The 24,051-nt window shown below is 37.6% G+C and overlaps 3 protein-coding genes across 5 annotated transcripts; 1 reads left to right on the top strand and 2 right to left on the bottom strand.

Moving 5' to 3' along the window:
• Nucleotides 1-540: 540 nt before the first annotated feature.
• Nucleotides 541-3,357, top strand: bet1 (Bet1 golgi vesicular membrane trafficking protein). The gene is made up of 4 exons (XM_032581111.1): nucleotides 541-723; nucleotides 915-1,021; nucleotides 1,114-1,170; nucleotides 2,694-3,357. The coding sequence occupies exons 1-4, from the start codon at nucleotides 705-707 to the stop codon at nucleotides 2,847-2,849; spliced, it is 339 nt and encodes a 112-aa protein (XP_032437002.1). The 5' UTR covers nucleotides 541-704; the 3' UTR covers nucleotides 2,850-3,357.
• LOC116731398 (probable acyl-CoA dehydrogenase 6) lies at nucleotides 3,248-20,946 on the bottom strand. 2 transcript variants are annotated; one of them, XM_032581109.1, is made up of 9 exons: nucleotides 20,708-20,946; nucleotides 16,150-16,270; nucleotides 9,654-9,783; nucleotides 8,242-8,348; nucleotides 7,251-7,418; nucleotides 6,848-7,021; nucleotides 5,522-5,683; nucleotides 4,110-4,260; nucleotides 3,248-3,756 (listed from the first exon to the last, which is right to left on the bottom strand). In XM_032581109.1, the coding sequence occupies exons 1-9, from the start codon at nucleotides 20,906-20,908 to the stop codon at nucleotides 3,666-3,668; spliced, it is 1,305 nt and encodes a 434-aa protein (XP_032437000.1). In that variant the 5' UTR covers nucleotides 20,909-20,946; the 3' UTR covers nucleotides 3,248-3,665. The 2 variants fall into 2 exon arrangements, with proteins under 2 accessions (XP_032437000.1, XP_032437001.1); XM_032581110.1 differs by lacking the exons at nucleotides 3,248-3,756; nucleotides 4,110-4,260 and adding an exon at nucleotides 4,392-5,418.
• Nucleotides 20,947-21,437: 491 nt separating this feature from the next.
• On the bottom strand, nucleotides 21,438-22,383 carry gngt1 (guanine nucleotide binding protein (G protein), gamma transducing activity polypeptide 1). 2 transcript variants are annotated; one of them, XM_032581859.1, is made up of 3 exons: nucleotides 22,288-22,383; nucleotides 22,051-22,149; nucleotides 21,438-21,909 (listed from the first exon to the last, which is right to left on the bottom strand). In XM_032581859.1, the coding sequence occupies exons 2-3, from the start codon at nucleotides 22,144-22,146 to the stop codon at nucleotides 21,784-21,786; spliced, it is 222 nt and encodes a 73-aa protein (XP_032437750.1). In that variant the 5' UTR covers nucleotides 22,147-22,149; nucleotides 22,288-22,383; the 3' UTR covers nucleotides 21,438-21,783. The 2 variants fall into 2 exon arrangements, with proteins under 2 accessions (XP_032437750.1, XP_032437751.1); XM_032581860.1 differs by having other exon boundaries at nucleotides 22,265-22,325.
• Nucleotides 22,384-24,051: the final 1,668 nt, after the last annotated feature.

Here is a 24,051-nt window from a genome sequence, read left to right as displayed (position 1 = left end):
AAAGCAAAGGCATTCTATAATTATCAGGTTTCGCCAAATGCTTCAAGAACTGTTCATCTTTTTCCTCCACTTCACAGTTATGCATCTACATACACTTTGTGTTGATCTGTCACAAAGAGTTCAGATATAATGCAATGGCAACGCAACAAAAACTGAAATAGCTGAAGGGGTGTGAAGACTTTTGGAAGGCACTGTAACGTGTTCCCACAGAGCAGTAGATATACCTGGATTTGAAGCAAGAATCACCACACTCTGATGCTCTTAACTTGTTTTCTTTTTTCTTTTTGGAAATTCAAGAAACCAGCAAAAGTCCACTTTCCTCCTACATAAGCACTTTGGATTGTCATGTCTGAATGACCTCTACAATGTAATGCTTTACACTCACTTTTCACACACAAACACAACGATTAAGAGTATTTGTGAACTTAGACTTTTTTGGTAAACAATACAGCATGCTATTATTATTATTATTATTGCGCAGGGGTAGTAACCACAGCATTTCATGTTTCTGCGAAAAGCCCCTTTTCTTTGGAAAATTCGCCCTCGTCGGCCACCGTATGATGTCGTGGCGTTTATTACGGAGGCAAGTCGGCATCACAACTATCAGGCTACGGTTTAGTTTCGCTTCCAACCATATTTAGCCTCCACCATTTTCATCCACACCTCAAATTCATTTCGGAAATTATTAATTTCAGTGGGTCGAGATGAGGCGCGCCGGACTGGGTAGGAAAAAACAACAATTATACCTGACGGTTTATGAGTTCACGTTTAGCATGTTTGCTAATTAGCTAACGTGTTTACCATCTGAGAGAATCCTACTGTCGTGAACTCTTGTTTTAGGTTTTTGTTTTTCACCTAACGGGAGCACAAGGCTAATGATAAACCTTATTGATGGCATTTATTTTCCCCTGCAGGTGAAGGAAGCTCTGGACAGTATGTAGCCAGCGGCTACAGTGTGCATGAGGAGGAAAATGAGCATCTTCAGGAGGGACTGAGGAACAAAGTCAAAGCCCTGGCGAGTGTAAGTGTGTACTGACACAAATCAGAACCTAAAATGATTAGTAGAATTACTATTTAATTGTTCACATGTTGCCAATATTACTGTCTTAACAGCTGTCAATTGAAATCGGAAACGAAGTGAAGAACCAGAATAAAATGTTGGACGAAATGGTGAGTTTCACTTGGTCATTTTGTTTACGCTTCCTCTACATATAAAAGCCAGCAAGTATTTTCTCCCGTTTCCAAGATAAATGGTAAAAAAAAATAAATAAACACCTTCTCTTCCTGTATTTTAATTTTAAAGCACAGTAAACTGGGTTTAGCTTCAGACTGGCATCTGGGAGTTGACCAGGCTTTTTTTTTTTTTTTTTTTGCAGGTTTTTGCTTATTCAATATTCAATTTCTGAAAAAGCTGAAGGGGTGTGAAGACTACAAAACCTTGATCCATCCCTCCTATTGAAATAGCAGCTCTGTTTCAAAACATCTATTTCTTGCAAATGTATTGGAAACAGTGGGACATGTGCAACTCGAATTCCGATTAAATAAACAGTAGACTCCCAAAAGGAGCCAATTTGGCTTTAATATCATAGTACAGATATGATACTATATCTGTAGTATGATACAGATATAGTATCATATATATATATATGTTTTATATCTGTGTTTTTTACAGATATAAAACCTTTGAATGATATTTTGCTTTAGGAGACTTTAATACTGTTGACTTTAGACCTCACAGCTGCTTTTGATGTTATTCACTGTATTTTAATCTCAAGCAGTGCAACATGACGTGCACAGTGTATTTTGAATACATTGCCCTAACAATATCATTAAGTAAAATGTTATTTTATAATGCAGTACTTGTCAGGAGTACATACTTCACATGCTGAAGCAATAGTCAGCATGTTGGATGGAGATAAGGTGTGAAAATGTCAATGCTGATGTCATAATCACAATATGCCAATAACATATTGCCACTGCATGTTTTGTACCAGAACAATTTAGGTCTTTACCTTTACAAAAGTCCATCTCTTTACCTCTCAGCAAACATACACCTTTGTGGAGTTCTCCAAGGCTCCACTCTTGGGCCAATTTTGTTCTCTGATTTTGTGGACTACATTGTAAGAAAATATACAATCTTCTGTCATAGCTGCATAGCTATGAAAGCAGTCATACAGTCTTATCTTATAGACAAGACCCAGATGTATTTACAATGAAGTGGAATCATTCACTTTTAAAAACAGTTTCACTTATGTAACCATTAAGACTTGAGGTCTTTAAATGTTCCCAGTTTCAGGGAGGAAAAATGTATGTAATTATATTTGGACCCAGTGATAATTTCAACAAACCTCATACATTGAATCTCTGTTGAGAAAAAGACCATTATACTAAAAATCAAGACTTGAGTCTGACTTTTAATTCTGAATAGATTTAAACTAAGCTTTTGTCAAAGATGGAACAATATGTTTCAAAGATTTCAAAAGGTTGGTCCATACGTTGTATGCCAGCTTTATTGTAACCGTTTTTGTTCACTGCCTCTCTGTTTGTTACTGCATTGATTTAAAATGTTACTACTTTTATGGTGTTATGTATTAAAATTTTATATCCCTATAAGGTAAAAATTGCAGTAAATATCTGTTTCTGTTGCGCTTTCGTTTGATTCCAACTTTTATCCCCTTTGTTCCCCTCTTCAGGACTCGGACTTTGACTCGACGGGCGGGTTGCTCGGCGCCACCATCGGTCGAGTCAAGCAGCTGTCCAGAGGCAGCCAGACCAAGCTGCTGTGCTACATGCTGCTCTTCTGCCTCTTTGTCTTCTTTGTTCTCTACTGGTTTATCAAGTTGAGATGATAAGAGCTTCCGCTTGGACTTGGACCTTTGGTTCCACATCGTTTAGTTCCTGTCTGATGCATTTCTAAACTAGACCGACCCAATGGTGATAATGCAGAGGCAAGGAGTAAAAATACACGATTCGATGATATGTGCTCAGTGTCTGAGCCGCGAAAGAACGCAATTCTAACTGGGAAAAGTACAAACCGGTTCATTTATGTGAAAAAGACTTAATGATAAATGAGCTGAAATATTTTGTACTCCTCAAGCCATGCTAGTATTCGTCTATGACTCAGAACTGCCTACTCTACAGGTAATGACACTGTTATGAACAAAAATGCAATTAGGGGAAAGATGATTTCATAGCAAACGGCACATGTTAGAAGTAATTTCTGATTGTAAAGAACACCTCGAAGACGCAATTTGAAAGAGTTTATGTTAAAGAATCAGGAGATTTATGAGAGCAATATCTTTGCTTCAGATTACATGTAAAAATGTTACTGTAAATAAACACATTTTATGTTCTGAACATTTCCGTGTGCTCCATTATCACATAATGGTTGTCATGGCGATCTGCATGAATTTATCAATGTGTAAAAATGCAAGTTTTATACATGTTTATTAGCTTTTTTCTACAAAAATAAGGCAAATCTTTACAGTTAGTTAAAATTACAAAGGAAAACTTGAGCGCTTAATTGTCTGATGAGAACGAGCAGACAAAAGTAAGTCTCCACTGCTAAAATTGCAAATATGTCAGAATTGCACTTCAGTGTTTAATGATTTAGCAACACATTCAGGACGGATGCGAAGTCGGTCCGAGAGAAACCGTCGATGAGATCACTTCCTGGGCAGCGTGTCCATGTATTTGCAAATGATTCCCAGCATGACCTCATCAGCTCCTGCACCAATCGACATTAACCTGGAATCCCTGCACAAAATAAGACATAAATAAGCATAAAACATGTTTTTTTTGGCAATTATTTACGTTTCTAGGAATGCCGGTTTATGCATCCCTGAAAGTTAGGATGCTATAAAATATCTAATCATTACAAATCATTAAGCCTTAAGAAGTACGTGGTGATGGCAAGCATCATTAAAACCCTAGCACACATCTTTAGCAGTGAATGCACGCAGCGGATTAAATTAATACTCGTCGCTTCGCCAGAGTAGAACTTGCAGATGTCTCGTTCGAGTTCCTTCTGCTCAGTTTATTAAGACGTATCTAAACAGGTAAAGTAAACAGAGAACCGAAGGAGAAATAAGCACAGATGTGTTGCTAACCTGTAAAATCTGCTGACTGGCACATCACTGGTGAAGCCCATCCCGCCCCAGTACTGCAGACAGCTGTCGCTCAGTTCTCTCGCAAGGCGGCCGCCCTTTAACTTGGCCATAGAAGCCAGCTTGGTCACATCATTACCTTTAATGTACATTGCTGAAAAAGATATTTTTTAAAAAAGTTTTTAAATCAAAGACAAATGTGTGGAAGAGTATAAAATTGAAGGAGATGTTAAACAAATATGCTTCAGAGTCAACAGTGATTGGCTCTGACTCTTGATTTTTTTCCCCCTCATTCAAGCTTTTTTTCCTGAGCGACAGACTGATGCTTTTATCGTAAGAAGCCCGGAAAAGGCTGAGTGAGCTGCGTTCTTTCCTCTTTCACTATTTGGTTGGTTGGGTGTATAATTATCCAACTTGTGCCAAACAGGTGCAGAGGCTTTGACTGACGGAGAGCAGGTTGTAAACTGGTACCACTGTGATACATTCATTCTAAGCTTCAGACCACTGGTAGGCAAAGACAGTGGCTTAGTCCTGGACTCCTGCCTGACAGGTGTCTGAGCCACAGAGGTAAATATGTGACAGGTGCCACATATTCATAAAAATACTGCAAGAATTCTGAGGAAAGAGCGCCATACTGCCGGTGTGTCCTGATTCTGAGCGTACTGGGTGTAGATATGAAGAAGTGGCCGATTCTGTCTTTGATGTAATAAAAAAACAAAACCAGGCTAACAGCTCTTTTCCTGGATAAAAGAAAACATTTCTGAAACGAGTCCATGTCTGACAGCAGTTCACGTACCGTAATAGATTTACTCTTCTTTTTTTTTTAACAAAAGATCAAGAAATGAAAATTGTTTTTGTGTTCTTCTAATAAAACATCGATTTTCTTCAGAGTAGGTAAGATATTGAAATAAGACCAGTTTGATGAATTAAATGTTATGAATTATTTCTGTGCCATCATTTCAAACTAACATCAACCTGTGATGAACCTGTGGCACACCTGCATCATCTTTGACGATGTGGTCGATGAGCGTACACTGTTAGTGACTACTTTTTAATAAGGTGGAGACACAACCACACCTCCTTGATGAAACACCTCTGCATAAGATGCTTCTGTGCGTCAGACCTCCTCTTCCTCATCTAAACCTACCATCTGTCACATTCTTCATGTTTGGACTGATTAGCACTGACCGTATATGAAAAGAAGGAAAGAGAAAGAGAGAAGAGGACAAGGTGACTGGTTGTTTTTCTTCCCGGATTCAGTTTTACTGCAGAACATGTCAGCATTTTCTTTTCTTTACTGCCTGAACCAGGCCTAAGAGAGAATAGAGGTGTTAGGATGTAACTCACACCCTCGAGCGAACAATGACCTTTTCTTTTTTTTTCTTCTTTTCCCCAGCTTCATAAAGTGACTGTACCTGTAGCGCGGTACAGGAGGGAGCGGAGCAACTCGACTTCCGTCTGAAGCTCGGCCAGCCTGAAGTGAACTGCCTGGTGATAGAGGACGGGCTGCTGGAAGACCTTCCTCTGCCGTGTGTAATTGATGGTTTCCTGAATGACGCTGTCCATTGTGGTGACAACTGGAGAAAATCGAGAGAAAAAAAAAGAAAGGTGATGTCAAATTGTTTTTGGTTTCCTCATCGTTGAGTGTCACATTCATTTCAGGCTTTTAATTACTTATTACTTTTAATTACTAATTACTTAGAGTTATTGAACTCTCCCTTTTTCACAGTGAAATGATTATGCAACTAGCAACTCCTGGGACTTTTAAAGCAAGCACTTGGCGCACAAGGTTTAATTTTCCAAACATTTACACTATTTTCTGGTTGAATGTACCTTAGCAACTCACAGAGAACCAAGATAATGTTGTTTTGATACAATTTTCAAGTAATATATTGATAATGGCACAATAATGCAAATACACCGGCTCAAAAATCAATAAGCTTACATTTTTTTAAAGAAAATTTCACACTACAACTGGAAGATATTCTAAATATCCAAAATAAAACACAACTAAAGTAAAAAAGGGGAAACACATATACAACTGAGACCATAAATAAAATGGATTATTAAGTCTAAAAACAAAATCGCCATTGAAAAAATAATCATCGGAATGAAAATGATCAAGTTCATTTTACTTATCCTTTGAAGAATTGATTGTTTATTGCGACAGGCTTAAATATTAGTGAGTTTTTGTAGAAAATGGAGCACTTTGTAGGTTAGAAAAAATTTTAATTAAAATCTAACTTACATGATTCAAGTTTTTAACACTTAGATTTTGACACTTAGATTGTATCTTTTGTTTTAAGTGCGCCCTAAAAAGAAAATGGTTGAAACTAAATATTACAAATATATGAAGACGTTGATGATGGGGAAATTGAAACTTTTCTGCTGATATACTGATTTGCAGCACTGCGAGTTGAGCAAGTTGTCAGACAGACGGCTGTGCAACCATCCTTTTCACTAAAGGCATTCTGGTTTGCTTCATTTCGAAAAAGCTTCTTAAAAATCCTGCCGGGAAAACACTGAGTCAGACTTCTTTCACAAAATCAAACTATTTTAAGAACGATTAGGAGCTTAAACTGCGTGACCCGAACTCCCTTTTTTTTGAAACCCTAATTAAACCCCCCCCCCAAAAAACAAAGAAGACGACGGAATGAAGGGGAAAAACAAGAGAAACAGAAAGCTAGGGAAAGATGAAATGTTTTGATTGGCTTTTACTCGGGAAAGAACGCTTCACTCACTATTGGCCACGGCCCAGAGCCTTTCTTCCTGGAACTGAAGCATCTGATAAGTAAAGCCCATGCCTTCCTGGCCGATGACGTTCTTGCAGGGTACGTGGACATCATCGAAGAAAACTTCGGCTGTGTCCGATGACCACATGCCGATTTTATTAATCTTCCGGGCAACGTGTACTCCTTTTGGGGGAGAACACAAGAAATACAGGAAATTCATATGTGCTCAAAACAAATATTACGAAATAATTACTGCCAGTTAAGAAAACAATGGCGAAAAATGAACCAAATTTAAAGTTTAAGGTTTGGTTCTTAACATATATCATCTTCAAACTACATTAATCACCTGTACAAGGTGTTTAGTGTTGCAAAATTTATAAAACCAACATGAATATGACATCTTTGACTCTACCTGGCAGGTTCATGGGTAAACAGATGAGAGATTTGTTCTTGTGTGGGGGTCCATTGCTGGTGTTGGCGAGGAGACACATCCAGTCAGCCTGTGTACCACTGGTTGTCCACATCTTTCCTCCATTTATCACATATTCATCCCCTTTTCTCACTGCCTTGGTCTTAATACCTGCATTAAAAGAGCAGTTGAGTGTGGCTAAAGGGTCAAAGAAATCGAAATTTGGGAATTTTGCTTAGTCTAAGGAGAGGTGAGGACAGTGTGAACAATAACCCTAACTACAGTAAACCAAAGAAGGAATTAAAGATGATGAATTCTAAAGATATCTTGATTCGATACTAAATATCTGCTCAGAGTAAAAATACTTTTTAGAAGCACTGAAAGAGGGACTGTACTGGCAGCTGCAGTTTACGGCCTGTGTGTCGTGTGACTTGCTCTGCATGTTGTGCTCCCTAGACAGGTGTGTGGTGGTAAACAGGTCAAACAGTGAACAGGAGAACAACCTTTCTGTCAATTTTGTCTACCCATAGTGATACTGGAACCGCATTGAAATATGTTACAAGCTGAATTATCAAGGAGTCATATCAAAACAGAAAGTAAGCATGCTAATATTAGCCTAGCACTTAAGCTAACTGCCTCACATGAAGGGAATCAACAGCAGGAGCAAGACTTGATTTAAACACTGTAGCTGTGTATTGAATAAAAGGTAAATAAAATACCTTTTATTTATTTTAAAGGTTCTCAAAACCCAACACCTGGTGATTAGTAACACCAACTTACTTTGCGAACCACTGGACTATATATTACTAATGATATGTATGTTGTTAATTTTACTACACTTTAAAGCTATTTAATTTTTCAAGAATATATATAACATTGATTTAGTCGAAGTATTACACTAGGAATCGGTGTTGCCAAATGCTTATTTTTAGCCGTCACTCGAAATGGTGTTTTCGAACATGTTCTGATCATTTTCATTCCTTTGAATACGTACTTGAGACGTCGGAGCCAGCTCCAACCTCACTCACACCAAGACAGGCCACTTTGTCCCCCATAATGGAGGGAAGCAGGAACTCCTTCTTCAGCTCGTCTGAACCAAACCTGTGCAGTCACAAACAAATACAGAGACGCATAGGAAACCTACACAACCTGGTAGAATTGCATGAGTATACTACATTGAATGATGACCAGACAAGTGGTAAAAAAAAAACAACTGTCAAACTGTGTTGTGTAAATGTGGTAAGACACATCCACAATTACAAGACTGCCAACATAGTTTGAAACAATTACTTTTCCAGGGGGACAGAAAGGAGGTCTCCTGAGGAACCGCTCACCCCGACTGAGCAGCTCTCTTCATATATAAACCTTGTTTCAGGCGTAGGTTTCTTCTATGTCTTAATTAAGCTCCTGAGACTCTAATTGTATGTTCCCCCAAATTCTGTTTTGTGTCAACAGCAGCTGCTTCTCGGCAGGGACACTTCACATAGCAAGTCTAACTGGTTGGCAGATAGATGCCGCATCCGGCTCGTCTCAGACACAACACTATGGTCAGTGATGGGTAAAATATGAAACATTTCAGAAGAAATCCCCTGCAACCTGGCTATTTGCATAGATGTGAATATTTCCACAAAACAAACACACACATGACAAAAGATCTATGATCTATGATCTTTTGTCATGGAAGCAAATCCAGAACCCAGGGAACCCAGTTGGAACTTCCCCTGACCATGATGTTCCACCGATCCCCAAAATGTACTTCAGACAAAACTGTTAGTGTGTAATGAGAAGAGGACACACGTCACCTCAGAAGGATGAGTCATTGTTCAAATTACAATGAAAATTTTACTACACTGCAATCGGCTGTCTATGTCTCTTTATACAAATAAAAATACAGCTCTGGAAAAAACTTAAGAGGCCGCTTAAAATGATCAGTTTCTCTAATTTTACTTTTTATAGGTATATGGTTGAGTAAAATGAACATTGTTCTTTTATTCTATGAACTACTGACAACATGTCTCTGAAATTCCAAGCAAAGATTTTGTATTTATTTGCAAAAAATGGGAAATGGTCAAAATAAAATAAAAAAGATGCAGAGCTTTCAGACCTCAAATGATACAAAGAAAACAAGTTCATATTCATTTAGAAACAACGATGCTAATGTTTTAACTTCGGGAGAGTTCAGAAATCAACATTTGGTGGAAAAACCACAATGTTTTCAAATGGGGTTCAGTGCAGTGGGTGTTAATTTTTTCCAGAGCTGGATAAACCTTCTGAAACACAACTTATTGGAAAAACATTTTGTGAAAGGTTGGGAGGAAAAAAGCAAGAACAGTTTTTGGGACACATTTGACTGATTGCAATGTCATTTCAAAATAATAATTTCAACAGATATTATTAGAGGGTTACCTGGCCAGAGCTGGAGTAGCCATGTCACTTTGCACGCCAATGGCCATGGGAATGCCTCCGCAGCGAATGCTGCCGAGCTCCTCTGCTACGGCAACACTATAGCTGAAGTCCAATCCCAAGCCTCCGTATTCTGCACAAGAGAAGAAAACAAACAAACTGAGTATTTCTGGCTCATCATAATATGCATTATTGCTGCTTTTTTTCTTTATTTATGAAAACTGAACAGGTGTAGAACCTTACCATTAAGAAAAACAAATCAGAAAGAGCTGCCTGCTTTGGAATAATATCCCAATCATCTTTTTCAAACACTTCAAAGTTGAAATCACATTCCCGACTTTAATCTTTGCTGTGTTTTCTGTGATAAAACCATCACACACAAAACACACTCAGGTCTCTGTACATAATCATTGTGAAGTGAGCTGTTACGGCAGTAACATGCACTCAGATTAATAACAGGATGTTATCCTTAATTGTGTTCTCTGTAATTACGTGTAAAAAGCAACACACTGTAGATAAGGGTCACTGTAATTTTTCTCTCATTCCATCTCTTCTACTTGGTATACGAAACCTGATTTGATCCATTAGACGATATATTTGCAGCAAAATCCAAACTCACCCCCTCAAAATCTGTTGTCTACTTCTGTTTTGACAGTGGAGAGATATTTACCAAGACCTCAGGTCCTTAATGGAGTTGAGCATTGCTTTTTAAACCCAAATTTGTCATTTTAAACCCATCTCTTTACTTTTTCCTTTGTTTGCCCTTCATCATCTGTTGCCACACTTACTGTGAAATAAAGTTATTTGTCTGGAGGATATTGATGAAGCAGTCCAAACAGCAGAAGGTGTTGCCTAAAAAGTTCAGTTTCCATGGTAACGAAATGTTGCGCTGGCCAAGAGGTGTTGGTAGTTTGCTTTACTTTACATTTTAAACACTCACCACAACATCAGTCCTTCTTAAACTAGAAAATAGCCTCAAATTTCATGATGGATTTCTCTTAACCTGGTGCAGTAAATCTTCTGAAAATCCATATTTAAAACTAAAAAACTAAATATATGAAGATAAACACGTGTTCAAAGAGAGATAAGAAGGTATACTTTATTAATATTGGAGGAGGATAAAACAATTGTCAAGAGAACTGTGATTTAATGATCGCAAGGTTGAGATTACAGCAAGTTTCTTCACGGGTCGGTCTTCCTAAAAAAAGTTTAAAAAATCAATTGTCCAACTGCAATTGTCCAATTGCTGCTCACATTCTCGGTAAATCCAATAAGATAAAGAACATCACTCCATTTTTAATGTCCTTCCACTGACTCTCTGTAGCTCAAATAACAGACTTTAAAATAGTTCTGTTAGTTTCTAAATCACTGAACTGCTTCGCACCAAAATACATTAAAGATCTGCTGTTGTTGAAACAACCTTCCAGATCTCTCAGGTCTTCTGGTTCTGGTCTGCTCTGCATCCCCAGAGCCAGAACCAAACATGGAGAAGCAGCATTCACTTGCTCCACTAATCTGGAACAAACTTCCAGAAAACTGCAAAACAGCTGAAACACCGAGAGCCTTTAAATCATGGCTAAAACCCCAGCTGTGTAGAGTCGCCATAATAACTTTGATCAATAATACATTTGATGTGCGGCTCAAGAAGGAGAAGGGAGAGAAACTTTGGGAAAAATGGGATCATTTTATTGCCAAAGGTGTGTAACAGATAATGTTTGTGACTCCACATCACTCGGACAGACACCTGGGAGTTTTCCTTGTTGCTTACCTTTAGTGACTTTAAACAGTGAAATGTCTGTAACATTGTAATGTCCATCAGTGCGAATACATGCTACCTGCCCTAGCCCTCATGTTCGATTGTATGTAATTGTATGTTTAAAAATGGAATAAAAATAAAGTAAAATAAAATACATTTGATGTATATTTGCTGAATGATGGCAATTGATCAAATGTAATGTTTACTGCTGTTTCATTTATTTTTTTTTACTGTACTGTATTTATAATAGAAAGCACTCTCAACTGCTTTTGTTGCTGAAATGTGTTATACAAATAAACCACCTTTGACCTAACAGAACACTCTGATAAGCTGCCAATACGATTGGGATTGTCACTTTTTCTGTTTGGCCTACTTTTCCACTGATGGCTCCATGAGAGCGCTGCATAAATGCACCGCTGAGATGAAGCAGCCTATTTGATAATGGGCAAGTTTTATCTCTCTAGCAGCCTTTGAGTTTGAGCAGCGCCGACTGTCTGCAGTGAAGACGATAGATGACTTTTTAAATACTTCGCTGTCAATTTCATCAGTGGAAAAAGTCTCTAAAAATAAAATCACTTCAGCTTTCAGTCTGAGTAGATATAAAACTCAAACATGGTTTTGTTCCCAGCTGAACACAGAAATTTCACCTTCCGTAGAAAGTGAAAATAATGATTTTGTGCCTGGTCAAGCAAATGAGAGTCGACCATTACTCATTCTGGACAGATAACCTTCATGTGGTTGGAAGTAACAAGGTTTCACTTAGTTCTTTACTGACTACATATAAACGACAAAAGCAAGGGCTTACCGAATATAATTTAAAGGAAACTCACTACTCTGATTACCTGTCAGACTGGTAATAAGAAAAAGAGAAAGAGCAATCCTGTGGACCACTAAGGAGAGAGAATAAAAGCAATACAGCCAAACAACTGGAGACACAAAGAAGTGGAGATAAAGTGGGATAAGTAAACAGGGGAGAGCTGGGTGTAGCCAAAACTAAGAGGAAACAGTTGCAGCTGCGCGGTGATAGGTCTCTGAGCACTGGAAGCCCTGCAGCGGCTGATGTGAGCAAAGGTGGCACTAGGTTTACCCTGCTTTAAACAAAACAGCAGGCTGTCTGGTTCAGCCAGCGAGCAAAAGCAAAACAAACAGAGCTCTGTTGCACATGTCGACCCAAAACACATATGTCTCTCTGGAAAAGCAGCTGTTCCTCACCATAGGTTTATATAGGGTGGTGCTCCATATAAGACAGAAGGAAGTCAACTGTAGTGATAAGGACAATATATAAAGGTGTTTTTTTAAAATTTATTTTGGCTGGTAATGATCAGACATTAGAAACATGAGTATATATAGCTAATTGAACTGTCATACTTTGAAAGTTAAATATATATATATATATATATATTTTTTTTTTTGTTAACCTTGAATAAAAATATAAAAGATTTTTGCACACATTTTGATGCGAGCCCACAAATTGCACATGTAGATTTGGGAATTTTTGTAGATTATTTTGATTTTTGCAAAACTCAAATCTCAATTAGAGGTTCTTCATTTAAACATTTGCATTTTAAAAAAATCTCAACGTGAAAATGCGGAAGCTGCCAGGGCGTATCTGTCAAATAGAGGACATGGCCATTTCCATGCTATAATCTGCAGATTTCCTCGTTCTCAAAGCAGAGGAAAACAGGCAGAGAGCCGAGGGTCATCTTTGGCTTCTCCCTCAACGTGGGGAGCGTAAGAAAAACTTCCTGTCCTGCGTGTTTTGACCAGTAGTGTTGAGTGGAAAGCTAGGTACAAGCTTCATCACTGAGGCACACTGGAAGGCTCCCAACATTATAAACAGATGCCAAAAAAGATAAGATTATGAAAACATGATTGAGCAAATAAGCCACATTTTTTAAAATCTTTTTTTCCCCCAATTTGTTCCATCTTTTTAAAGTGTCCATCACCTACTGTGAGGTTTCGCAAGTCGGTGAGTAAGATCTCTCCGTCTCATTTGAGGAGTTCTTTATAATTTCAACTTTGTACATAATGATTTGCAAATTCAATACTCTGTGAAGCTCAAACATTTAAAGAAATCACAGAAGTATGAGCTTGGCATGTAATTTGATTGGTCCACAGCATTGCATTGTTCCAAAAACAGATTAACCTTTTAAAGTAAGACTTGTTACCAGAATTATATTCTCAATGGTAGTGATATTTTATGGGACAAAACCATAAAATAACACCAAATAGTACTTGTACAATAACTTTTGTCCATTATATATGTTTTTCTAATCTTTTTCCTAATCAAGAAAATATGTACTGTTCTCCATGATTTGTTTGTTTCTGCTTATTGAACTAGTTTCAATAGAAAATTGTGGGTTGTTTTTGTATGGTGGCCAATGGGACCAACTGCAAGAAGCAGAGGCGGGTTAATAAATCAGTCTACAGACAGATTAGGGCTGATATTTGGTTTTTTTGTACTATTGTTATATCCGCCTTTGGCCTTGCCTGAGTAGATCAAGCTGACAACCAATGAGGAACATCTATTGGTGTGAAGGTAGACACCATCAGGGAAGAGCCATTATATGCTCTTTTAATATGTCATGACATTAATAGAACAATAAAAAACTTTCTGGGCTTTTGTGGATGAAAAGACTTTGAAAAAATGTTGTTTTAACTGGAAGCTTTTTCTGCATGTTTAGAATATTCCTAAAGTTAATAATCAAATTTTAATTTTCAAGATATTGGATCAATCTGAGTGAGTTAATGTAAAAGTCTTTTGACTAGTTTGTATAAGTCCAGTTCATTTACCATTTATTGAACAAACATGCTTTTGAACAGAGTAAGTCATGCGCTTTTGTGATTCTACTCCATGAATCACTTCTCTATTACACCAGTTCATAAATTCCTACTCCCACTCAATTAATCCGCCTTTCAAAATCAATTAATTCAGTGTAGCATTCCGTAAATGTGCTTGATTGGTCATCAGCATTGCACTGAGCAGCAATAATAAACACCATGTTACTCAAACTGTAGGCTTCTTTTAATAGCTATATTCCAATCTTCATCCTGAGGAACTATGAAACTTTACTGAGTAAAAATGGTCTAAAAACAACAAAAATTTCAATGTTCTGTTTTAAAGGATTATCCTGAACTTAATTTTTACACTAACATATTGACAGTGATATGGTACATCTCTCCTATAGTCTACCACTGGGCAGATCCTCCTTTCTAATCTTCTCAACTAATGCCTAATGCTCCTGCGCTCAGCACATTTTAATTCCTTCGTCCTCCCTCCTCTCCGACCTACAGACTCTCCATGCTATCTTCTCTTCAGAACTCACTATCCAACACTGTCCATGAGATACTTTGTTCTTTTCTGCATCAAAGGCCGTGACTTATGCTGCCATCCTCTCCCAGACATAAGGATAAGAAAAAGGTGAAAGTTATTATGAGACATCAGTCTGTTACGGCAGGAACAAAAAAAAAACAAAAAAACACTGAAACAAGTCTGCTTATAGTTAGCCACACATTCAGAAGTTTTGATTTATCTAAATCATAAGCAGTGGTCTTCTACTGTCTTAATCCCATTCTCTCCTCCATCTAAGACATAACCACACTGCATACACAAGTGGAAATGGTTTATAAAGCATGCAGAAGCAGGTGTTTTAAATTGTGACAGAGACATTTAGATAAAAACTGAATCCAGGGGGTGCCATGTTGGCGCAGGGGCAAAGCACGACCCACGTATTGAGGCCTTAGTCCTCGTGGCGGTGGTCGCAGGTTCGATTCCCGGCCTGGCGACATTTGCCGCATGTCGTCCCCCTCTCTCATTACCCTTTTTCCTGTCAAACTACTTTCAAATAAAGGCCACTAGAGCCAACAAAACCTTTTTTAAAAACTGAATCCAACTCTTCTGAATCAAGGACCTGCATGTAAATTATAATCTTTGACTGATGAGTTTTCCGATCTGTCTTTTTGGGCTCAAGATGTTATCATTCAAAGCAACGTCTGAGCTTTGACCAGGATTTTCCAGGCTTCCGACATGTTACGGATTTATCAAGGGAGGTTTTGAAACAGAGTCACAAACAGAATCTGTACAGAGCATTTATCATGTCGACTGAGGCATAGATGATTAATCTGGTTTCGTGTTTGTAGAGCTCTCCAAATTAAATTCACAGGGATACAAATGGACTGAGTTCTGTGCCAAAGATTCCTTTTACATACTTGACAAGAAATAGATGGGATTTTTTTTTTACTAATCATTCTTTTTTTTTTTTTTTTTTTTAATAAAGGTTCAGCATCCTGTCTAGCTCTGTGAAATATGGTCAAGAATAGCAGTTATCCTAAAAAAAAATGGTTGTCTTCAACAGCTACGATGTTGAGTGCTCCAGGTCCCAACCCAGCATTAAAAGCTTGTACTTAGACCTTTCAATGATATTAAAACCCATATTTATCAAACAACTGCAATTTCCATTCACATTCCAAAAAAAATTAAAATAAAAATTTTGTAAATAGGTTTTTTATCATGCTCCATGATAAGAAAAATTCCTATTATTTTGGTGGTTTTGAAATCATGATTATTGGTCTTCATTACTTAACGTCTCCTGTTACTAACTTCTTGATCTAGAGCTGTTTTCCTTTGACACTTCAATAAAAAAATATCCTACACTCATAAAGACATTTTTGATATATTAGCATCAAAACAAGTATTTATTTTAGAACTCTAAATACTCAGTGTTACTACTACTGCCAACTTACCAACTGGTTTGTTCACTCCAAGAAAGCCTGCATTTCCCAGTATCTTGAAGACTTTGTGGGCTGGAAAAGTCCCTTCTGCTTCCCACTGATCCACATAAGGGTTAATCTCCTGGTCGATGAGCTGCAGCACAAATAACAATCCAGAAGAATAATCTTGGACATGTGTTTCACTCTGTGTTACATTAAGCATTAAGTCTGACCAGTTTTTCCAAGTAACTAGAGTGCTATTTGTACGTAATTTGCAGGATCTTTCTGCATAAAAATGTTTTATGTCATCCATGTAGCTAAAAGTGATTGACGCTCCACAGAAAATACCACAAGAAAAACATGCATCGTTATTTTTAATCAAGCTTTCTGTGTGGCATATTTCTGTTCTCAAACACTAACAGAGACAAGTTGCTGCATATCAGCAAAAGCTGCCTGCAGAAATGGTTCTGTGGGAGTCTTCAACCATAAACAAGTACTGGGAAAATGGGGATGTCATGGCATTTGAAAATGGCGACGTTGAAGGCTAATATCTGTACTTTAGTGCTGATTGTGTCTGAGGCCAATCATTTTCTTGACGTTCAGCAGATCTGAATTCACCCAGTTACAGTAAAAAACATTTTAATGTGTTTTTCACAGAATTGTTATATGTAGAAGGGGCAATTGTAATCTTAACAATTCAGCTCAGTACGCACAGTTAAGAATTTATATTGAAAATTACATTAGTCAAATTCCATCTGCATGAACAGTGAATCTGCTGAAACCACAAAGCATAGGTTGCAGCTTTTAGAAACATAAAGAAGCAACTAAAAGAATCAAGGAGCAACTATCCTTTTAGCCTTACGAGCTGACGAGTGTTTTATTTTAACAAATAAAATGCTAAAATAAAATGTAAAAAAATATTTGATGTGATAACACTTTTTTTTTTTTTTGTTACCCCTCCAGGGGGTCTTTTTGTGGGCTCTAGTGTTCCTTATATGGCAGTAGACTGACAGGAATGGGGAAGGAGAGGGGGGAAGACATGCGGCAAATGTCGTCGGGTCCGGGATTCGAACCCGCGACGGCCGCGTCGAGGACTCAAGGCCTCCAAATACGGGTCGCGCTAACCGCTACGCCACCACGGCACGCCCAACACTTTTTTTTTTTACATTTTATTTGAGCAAAAATAAAGGTTCTAGTTAATCTGGATGGGTAATAAATAACTATTTGAAAATAAAGAACACTATAGGTAATAACACTGGTATGTAGAAACTGGCCTGAATACCAATATTATGCTATATTAATATTTTCCAAAATTATGGCTTCAAAACAGGAAAAATATTTGTTTGTACCATAATTAAATGCTACAGACGTGCAAGAATAACAAGAGTATTTCATAAGGAAAAATCATTTTAAAAATTGCCTTATGCCGCACATTGTGGGTCAACTAGCTGAAAGAAGGTTCCTATACTTTCTCTGGCTAAAAAGAAATATAAATTAGGCTGTTTGGAAATATTTACAGCAGAAAAAAATGCAGATAGTTACAGTATGGTACCCAAAGGAGGAACACCCATCACAATTATAAAGATAGAACTGTTTCTGGCAAAGCAGGGGACTGTAGGCTTGGTACTTGAGCGGATGACAAAAAAAAAATCATTTACAAAAAAGAGAAACATAAAACTTTCTTTTTGTTAAAGAAAATAACTTATAAAAATCAAACTAATTCTTTACCCTGTAAGCTAGCTAACCCACTAGAATCCGAAATTGTAAAAAATAAACCAAATAACTTTATTTCCATGTTTTAATAAATCCTTATCAACACCTCCAGACAGCAGTCAGCATTTTTGTCAAAACTGCAAAATGTGCCTACAGTCATTTATTACTGCCAAAACATACAGATGCCAAACCAGCAAATCACAGTGAGACCACAAGAAAAGAACAAATTGTGAGGGAATATTAAAAAAAAAAACAAAAAGAAAAACACAGGTAACCCCCTCGTTTAACTTGCACTCCATGTTCAAAGTTCAGATCCTGAGGAGGAAAAGGGAGGAACGGCTAGCTGCTGGAAATCCAAACAGAAAGGTCATCAGGGAGTAATCCTAGATGTCCTTTCCTAATGTCCTCAAAAAAGTCATTTTGCTCATTTCGTGCTACATAGCTGGGAGATTTCACATGAGTGAGCTGTCTCTTAGTAATATGTGGTCAGCAACGTGGCATTGCGAAGCATTTCAGCATGCTGTTTGGAAAGTCGATGCTTTTCACTGGACAAAATATTCTGGATATGACGAAATTAGGCAAGATTTTCCCATTAAAAAATATTTTTACAGTACGGCTGGACATTTAGGGATTTTGGAGGATATGTGTAAGATATCCTAATTAGCATAGCAAGAACATACTTATGACAAAATAATTTAGAAGTAATCTGAAACACTTATTTTATGTATTTTTTTAAAACACATTCAATCTTAAATATATTTATATACCACATATATTAATATAGTCAAATATGGTTTAATCAATCATTATGTTATTATTAATTACCGTACTAAGAATGGATTGGCATGCAATGATGACTGTCACAAAATTCTACGATGAGACCTAAATGCTTTCATTCAAAACAAAACCAATAAATATACTTTCTTCTGTTAAAAAATTAGCAATTTTTATATCATTTTGGTTTCAAACCCTTGAAAACAAAGTAGTTTCCAAGGGCTTAATGAGCAGGATATATATTTTTATATATATATTATTTGTACTTAGCCTACCGCCGGCTGTTTTACAGTGTAGGTTAGTTTTAAAACTCTGCTGCCCTAATTAGAGTGATAAATGGTGAACTTATTGATAAGCTGCAGGAAATTTTTAGCTGCATCCAAGCAAAGCAACACATGACTAAGTGCTTCCGAATAATGTCAGGGGGATTTGTTGTTCATTTTTCATCACAGCAGCTGCTTTGTTAAGAATCCCAGCTCTGCCCAGTTCCTGGACATGTTCAGGGCTATGAAAGCTCATGGTTTAATGTTTATGTCAGATTTACTGGCACTCTGACTGTAACCTTCAGCATTGACCGGGGATTTCCTACAACAATAATTGTAAGTAATTTATAAACGCACTACTCTATAGTAACTTTTTTAAATAAAGCATTCTTACTCAAAGTCCCCTTCCTGCATTGCCATCATATTGTTCTGGATTTCCTTTGTCCCATTTACATACTTCCCAGTATTCCCAGTGCTAGATTATTTTCAGCCTTCTGGAATTCTTTAATAAAAGAAAGAGGAAGAATGAACCTTTATTGTCTGACTAATAAAGCTTCAGTCAGACAAAAAAACTCCCCTTGACTTTATGCCAGATTTCTGCTTCCTTCCCCCTGGGTCTCCTGTTGCTATTATTGAAGTCCATTTCCATTTTTTGTCTGGTAAAATAAATCTAAAAAGACTCACGTTGATTACTAGTTGTCGACCTATTTCTTTAGAAAAATAATTAGCAATAATAATGTGTCAGAAAGTATAGGCGCATCTTGAACAATTATAAAAGTCACAAAAGGCTGATTTAATATGCAGAATTAAATTACACTGAACTGTGTGTGGCTCTATTCCTGTTTGGATTCCTAATAAATATAAAAAATCATGACTAACTGTTGAACTAAAATAAACTTATTAAGCTGAGCTCCTATTAGTGGATAAAATGTATAGATGGAAAGCCTAATTTGCAGGCAATATGATCAGATTAAAGAAATTCACTTTATTTTATGACATCCATTCTTGACATGAAACCTTTTATCAAAGACATCCCGTCCTTATCTGAAAAAGTTGGATACGGAAAAACACCAAAACATCATCCGACTGGGCCTCAAACCTTTACTTTATAAAAACAAAAGTCTCTTTGCATCCAAACTACTTAGCCTGCCTTTTAAATTGTAATTAAAATGTCAATTCAAGTTAGCATATAAGGCAAATAGCCAAGTGTAGGAGTAACCACACAGATGTGCCAAATATAAATAAATATTCTGTTTGGCGTGTCATATTTGACGCCCTCAACATTCAGACCTCAACCATTCCCATGATTGCCTGCATGTTTCATGTCATGTTCTGGAAATATAAAGATATAGGATTAAACATGCAGGAGTTAGAGGACAGGTAGATATATGTTGTATAAGACAGCAGCAGCAACGTAGCTGAAACCAAGACGAGGGTCATGAGAAGCGGCTGTCAGACTGCAACCGTGTTTGTTGAACTGTGCAGCCTCCGTGTTGCTCCTTCCTCAACTCAGAAATATGCACACGTACTTGTTCAACTACCTTCAGACAGCAATGAGACAATATTTAGCCGAGGGAGCCTTGTATCTCTGCAGTGAAGGACAGTGAGGCTGCAAATATGAACACAATCAAGCAATGGAGGAATCAAAACAAGCTAACTTTGACCTCTCACCTAGTTTTTAGCTTTAGCTTTCTTTGCTTTTAACACTTTTTGTGTTGAACAAGTTGATTAAATACTTAACGGTCGCATCCAAAGTAGTCACACTATTATGTCAGCGTTGACTTGCTACCTGCCCTTTAGGTTAACTGTGATAAAATTGGGATATTAGCAAACCTGCGTACCTTCCTGAGGGCCTCCTTCAACGCAAAGTGCTCTTGTGTGTAGATTAAATGGTCATCCGCGATCTCTGCGGGCTTGGGCGATACGGACTGAGAGGACACATGCTTGGAAAGCAAGCGAGCACCTGAAAAAGAGGCGAATTTGTACAAATTGCGGCTGCAGATCAGCATCTTTACGCGCAGAGCTCCTTCACGTAGCGCCATCACTGTTGACGTTCAGCAATTTGCGCATGCGCAAACTGGTTTGTGTGTACAAAACAGTTAGTGGGAAACAGTGAAAGAGTTCAGTGAACAAAAAAGTACTTGTAATCTATCTTTGTGCCGAAATTCATAACTTAAGGAAATATTCATATTCATATATATATACATAGAAAACTGATTTTTTTTTAAAAATTGTCTATCTATCTATCTATCTATCTATCTATCTATCTATCTATCTATCTATCTATCTATCTATCTAATAAATCACAGAATACTGTAATTTATGTGTCCTTAAATTTGAACTTTAAAAAAATTATGCACTACAGAAAAAAATACAAAAGTTAGTTATGTTTTTACTGTCCAGGAATAATATAATCATTAGCTAAACAATGAAATATTCATTTCTTGTAATGTATATTTGCAAAAAGTTAATGTATGTAATGTCCACGATGCTGATGGCGTTATGACAAATCTGTTACACATCTCCTACTGTTGAACTTGCAAAACCCCAAAGGTAATCACAGAGACAGTCTGAGTTATCAACATGCACGTTTAATGACAGTTGCTTCAGTGCATGAAACAACACACAGACCCATTTACTCAGACTATATACATCACATGAGAGGGAAGCATTGTTGTTGGAATTCATGCAGAACAAAATCTCTTATTTATTGCATCTGTTCAAAGGGTGAAATTGTAAGGCTACAAATCTGCCCCCCAAAAATGGTGAATTCATTTACAGGGCAGCTCGTGCAGTTGTATAACGCCTGTCTTTACTGTGTCCTTCTAGTCTTCTCAGTCTGCAAATCCACTTTACGAGGGGAGGGAGAATGTCCTTGGGAACTAATCTGAGATAGGAAAAGCTCCTCAGGTCCATTTCAGCAGATGACACAGCCACCTTTCTCCTTGAAGGGGTTCTTCTCCTCTGAAATGCCTTTGACGAGGGTGTCCTCCTCCACTCCAGCCTGAATGTACTCCTTGATTTCCTCACAGCATTTAGATGTCTAAAATAATCAGACAGGTATGTGGAAATGTGAGTTTAGGATATTTTCCCTAGTAAATCAATTGCAAACTTGTTTGTTTAGATTAAAATCATCATCATGCAGAAATTATAAGTAGAAATGATAGGGGTAAGAAAAACCTACCAACCACCTCTCAAGCTTTACTTCAATTTTGAGTTGGTTTACTTCCATCAGAGCCTTATCCTTGTCCGTCAGGTCATCCACATTTATGACTGGCATTCTCTGTAAAAAAAAAAAACCCAAAAAGTTCAGTCAACGTGATGCTCACTCAACATGACAAACACGAGATCTTGGCTTGAGGATTCTCAGTAACATTTCAACTATAGCACAAGTCTACCTGTAGAAAAAGAGGGTGCTCACCAATGCTCACAGGAAGCGGTCCTTCACCACCAAAATCCTACTGAAGAATCCCTCTCCTCTCCCTCAATCTGGGTTATAAAGTAATCCGCACCGACATTTCTAATCTGCTAATCTGATTAAAACAAGGGCCCACTGAATGATCATGTCCGTTATAATGGAACAGCATCAAAGAAGGAGCGGATTCCTCACAGGTGTTTGTTTGACCAGTATTGACTTGGAAGCATTTTAATCTGTAAACTGTTTATTACAGACTGAATCAAAATTTGAGCTTGTTTGACCAAAGGTTCCTCAGAGTCAGATATATGGGGTAGTGGGTGGTGTTTATGTATTAGGTCATTTTGATAAGACGGCTAATCTGTATTTAGCCTTTACCTGTCAAGGTGGAGACGCATCATTGGTCTGAACATGACGGCATGGCACTTTTTCATGTCACATCTAGCAACAGCTAGAGTATATCAAGAAATTTGTGTCAAATTAATGGTATAAGTAAGGCCAGAAAAAATAGGTTATTCATTTATCCATTCTCTTCCACTTGTTCAATACGGGGTCATAGGTGTTACATCTCATTATTCTCCAGCTCATTCTGGGGTTCTCAAGGTGTTTCCAGGTTCAGGAAGGATTTTCTGAGTCTGTCCCCAAGTTGTTCTCCTAATGGAACATGCCAATACAAAACTCAGACAGCAAATGCCAAGAAGACATCCTGATCAGATGCCGAAACCACCACATCTGATTTGGTTTGAGTGGAGGACCTGTTCTTCAGATGGTAAAGCTACTCATTTTATCTCTAAGGTTCAGTTCAACCATGCCATGGAGAAGGTTTGCTTCAGTCATTTGTATCTGGGATCTGGTATTGATCCATATCTCATGACCACAGTTAAGGCTTTGATTGTAGACGTAGTGGGAAATTACATCTTCTCGTTTATTCTATCTTTTTTCTTTACTATTCCAGACCAAATATGAGGCCCAAATATCTCCGACAGGGGGTTGAAAGCCTTCTTCAGTTTCACAAGACATATGTGAACCAGAAAACCAGACCCCCATGATACCAAAGGCAACTCTGCAAGGGTGAAGTTCTGGTCAACAGTTGGATGGCCTTGAAAAAAAAGAGCCACTCTTGTTTTCCTGTTACATCAACAGTTTGTCGCCTTTCCAGCATCCTAAAATGTACTTTTCCAGGGAAGTGTTGGGACCACATCCCTGTTTTGTCACTTTATGGGTGTTGACCTATAGTCCTCTCTGAGATATTACACAGACCCATCATCAACCATGACTTTCTCATAAGGTGTGGCTTCTTCAGCATTCTTGGTCAATCTCATCCAATTAATGCAATCTTCTTCTAGGAAAGTTATCAGCAACTTTATTGATCTCTCATGGTGATGACCTCACCTTCCCCTTAGTCATCTACCTTTTCCCTTGAGGACACAGTAAACTGAACTTCCATCAGCAATATCACAGGCTGGTCAGTTTGCCCTAGTACTGTTTCATACCTTTGCAGTTTTGTTGGTTTTGTTTTGACAACATACGACTTAAAGTAGTCTCCTACATTCTCCTCATAATTTGTTGTAATGAAATGTAATAAATATCAACAGGAGGTCTCTGAGAGTTGACAGGGCTACATAGTTTTCATTCAAAAATGACATACAAGTAAGTTTTGAGCACCTAATGGTTGTTTATCTCAGGATATGTACAAATAATTTCCCTTTTGCTTTGTCAAAACATGAGCACAAAATTACTTGTTAATGGGTTCGAAATGGATTTAGGGGG

This window comes from Xiphophorus hellerii, chromosome 13 (genome assembly GCF_003331165.1).
Source record: "Xiphophorus hellerii strain 12219 chromosome 13, Xiphophorus_hellerii-4.1, whole genome shotgun sequence".
Taxonomy (NCBI): domain Eukaryota; kingdom Metazoa; phylum Chordata; class Actinopteri; order Cyprinodontiformes; family Poeciliidae; genus Xiphophorus; species Xiphophorus hellerii.
Note: the sequence above shows the minus strand (reverse complement) of the source record. Positions and strands in the feature narration are given on the sequence as shown.

What these genes read in the sequence shown, in the direction of transcription:
- bet1 (XM_032581111.1), top strand. An exon ending in AAGTCAAAGCCCTGGCGAGT is followed by an intron (nt 1,022 to 1,113) that starts GTAAGTGTGTAC and finishes CTGTCTTAACAG; the next exon opens with CTGTCAATTGAAATCGGAAA. An exon ending in ATAAAATGTTGGACGAAATG is followed by an intron (nt 1,171 to 2,693) that starts GTGAGTTTCACT and finishes TCCCCTCTTCAG; the next exon opens with GACTCGGACTTTGACTCGAC.
- LOC116731398 (XM_032581109.1), bottom strand. Translation starts at nt 20,908, where the DNA reads ATGGCGCTACGTGAAGGAGCTCTGCGCGTAAAGATGCTGATCTGCAGC. An exon ending in TGGAGTGAACAAACCAGTTG is followed by an intron (nt 9,784 to 16,149) that starts GTAAGTTGGCAG and finishes TCTCTTGTGCAG; the next exon opens with AATACGGAGGCTTGGGATTG. An exon ending in GCTACTCCAGCTCTGGCCAG is followed by an intron (nt 8,349 to 9,653) that starts GTAACCCTCTAA and finishes GTGACTGCACAG; the next exon opens with GTTTGGTTCAGACGAGCTGA.
- gngt1 (XM_032581859.1), bottom strand. Translation starts at nt 22,146, where the DNA reads ATGCCAGTCATAAATGTGGATGACCTGACGGACAAGGATAAGGCTCTG. An exon ending in TAAAGCTTGAGAGGTGGTTG is followed by an intron (nt 21,910 to 22,050) that starts GTAGGTTTTTCT and finishes TGATTATTTTAG; the next exon opens with ACATCTAAATGCTGTGAGGA.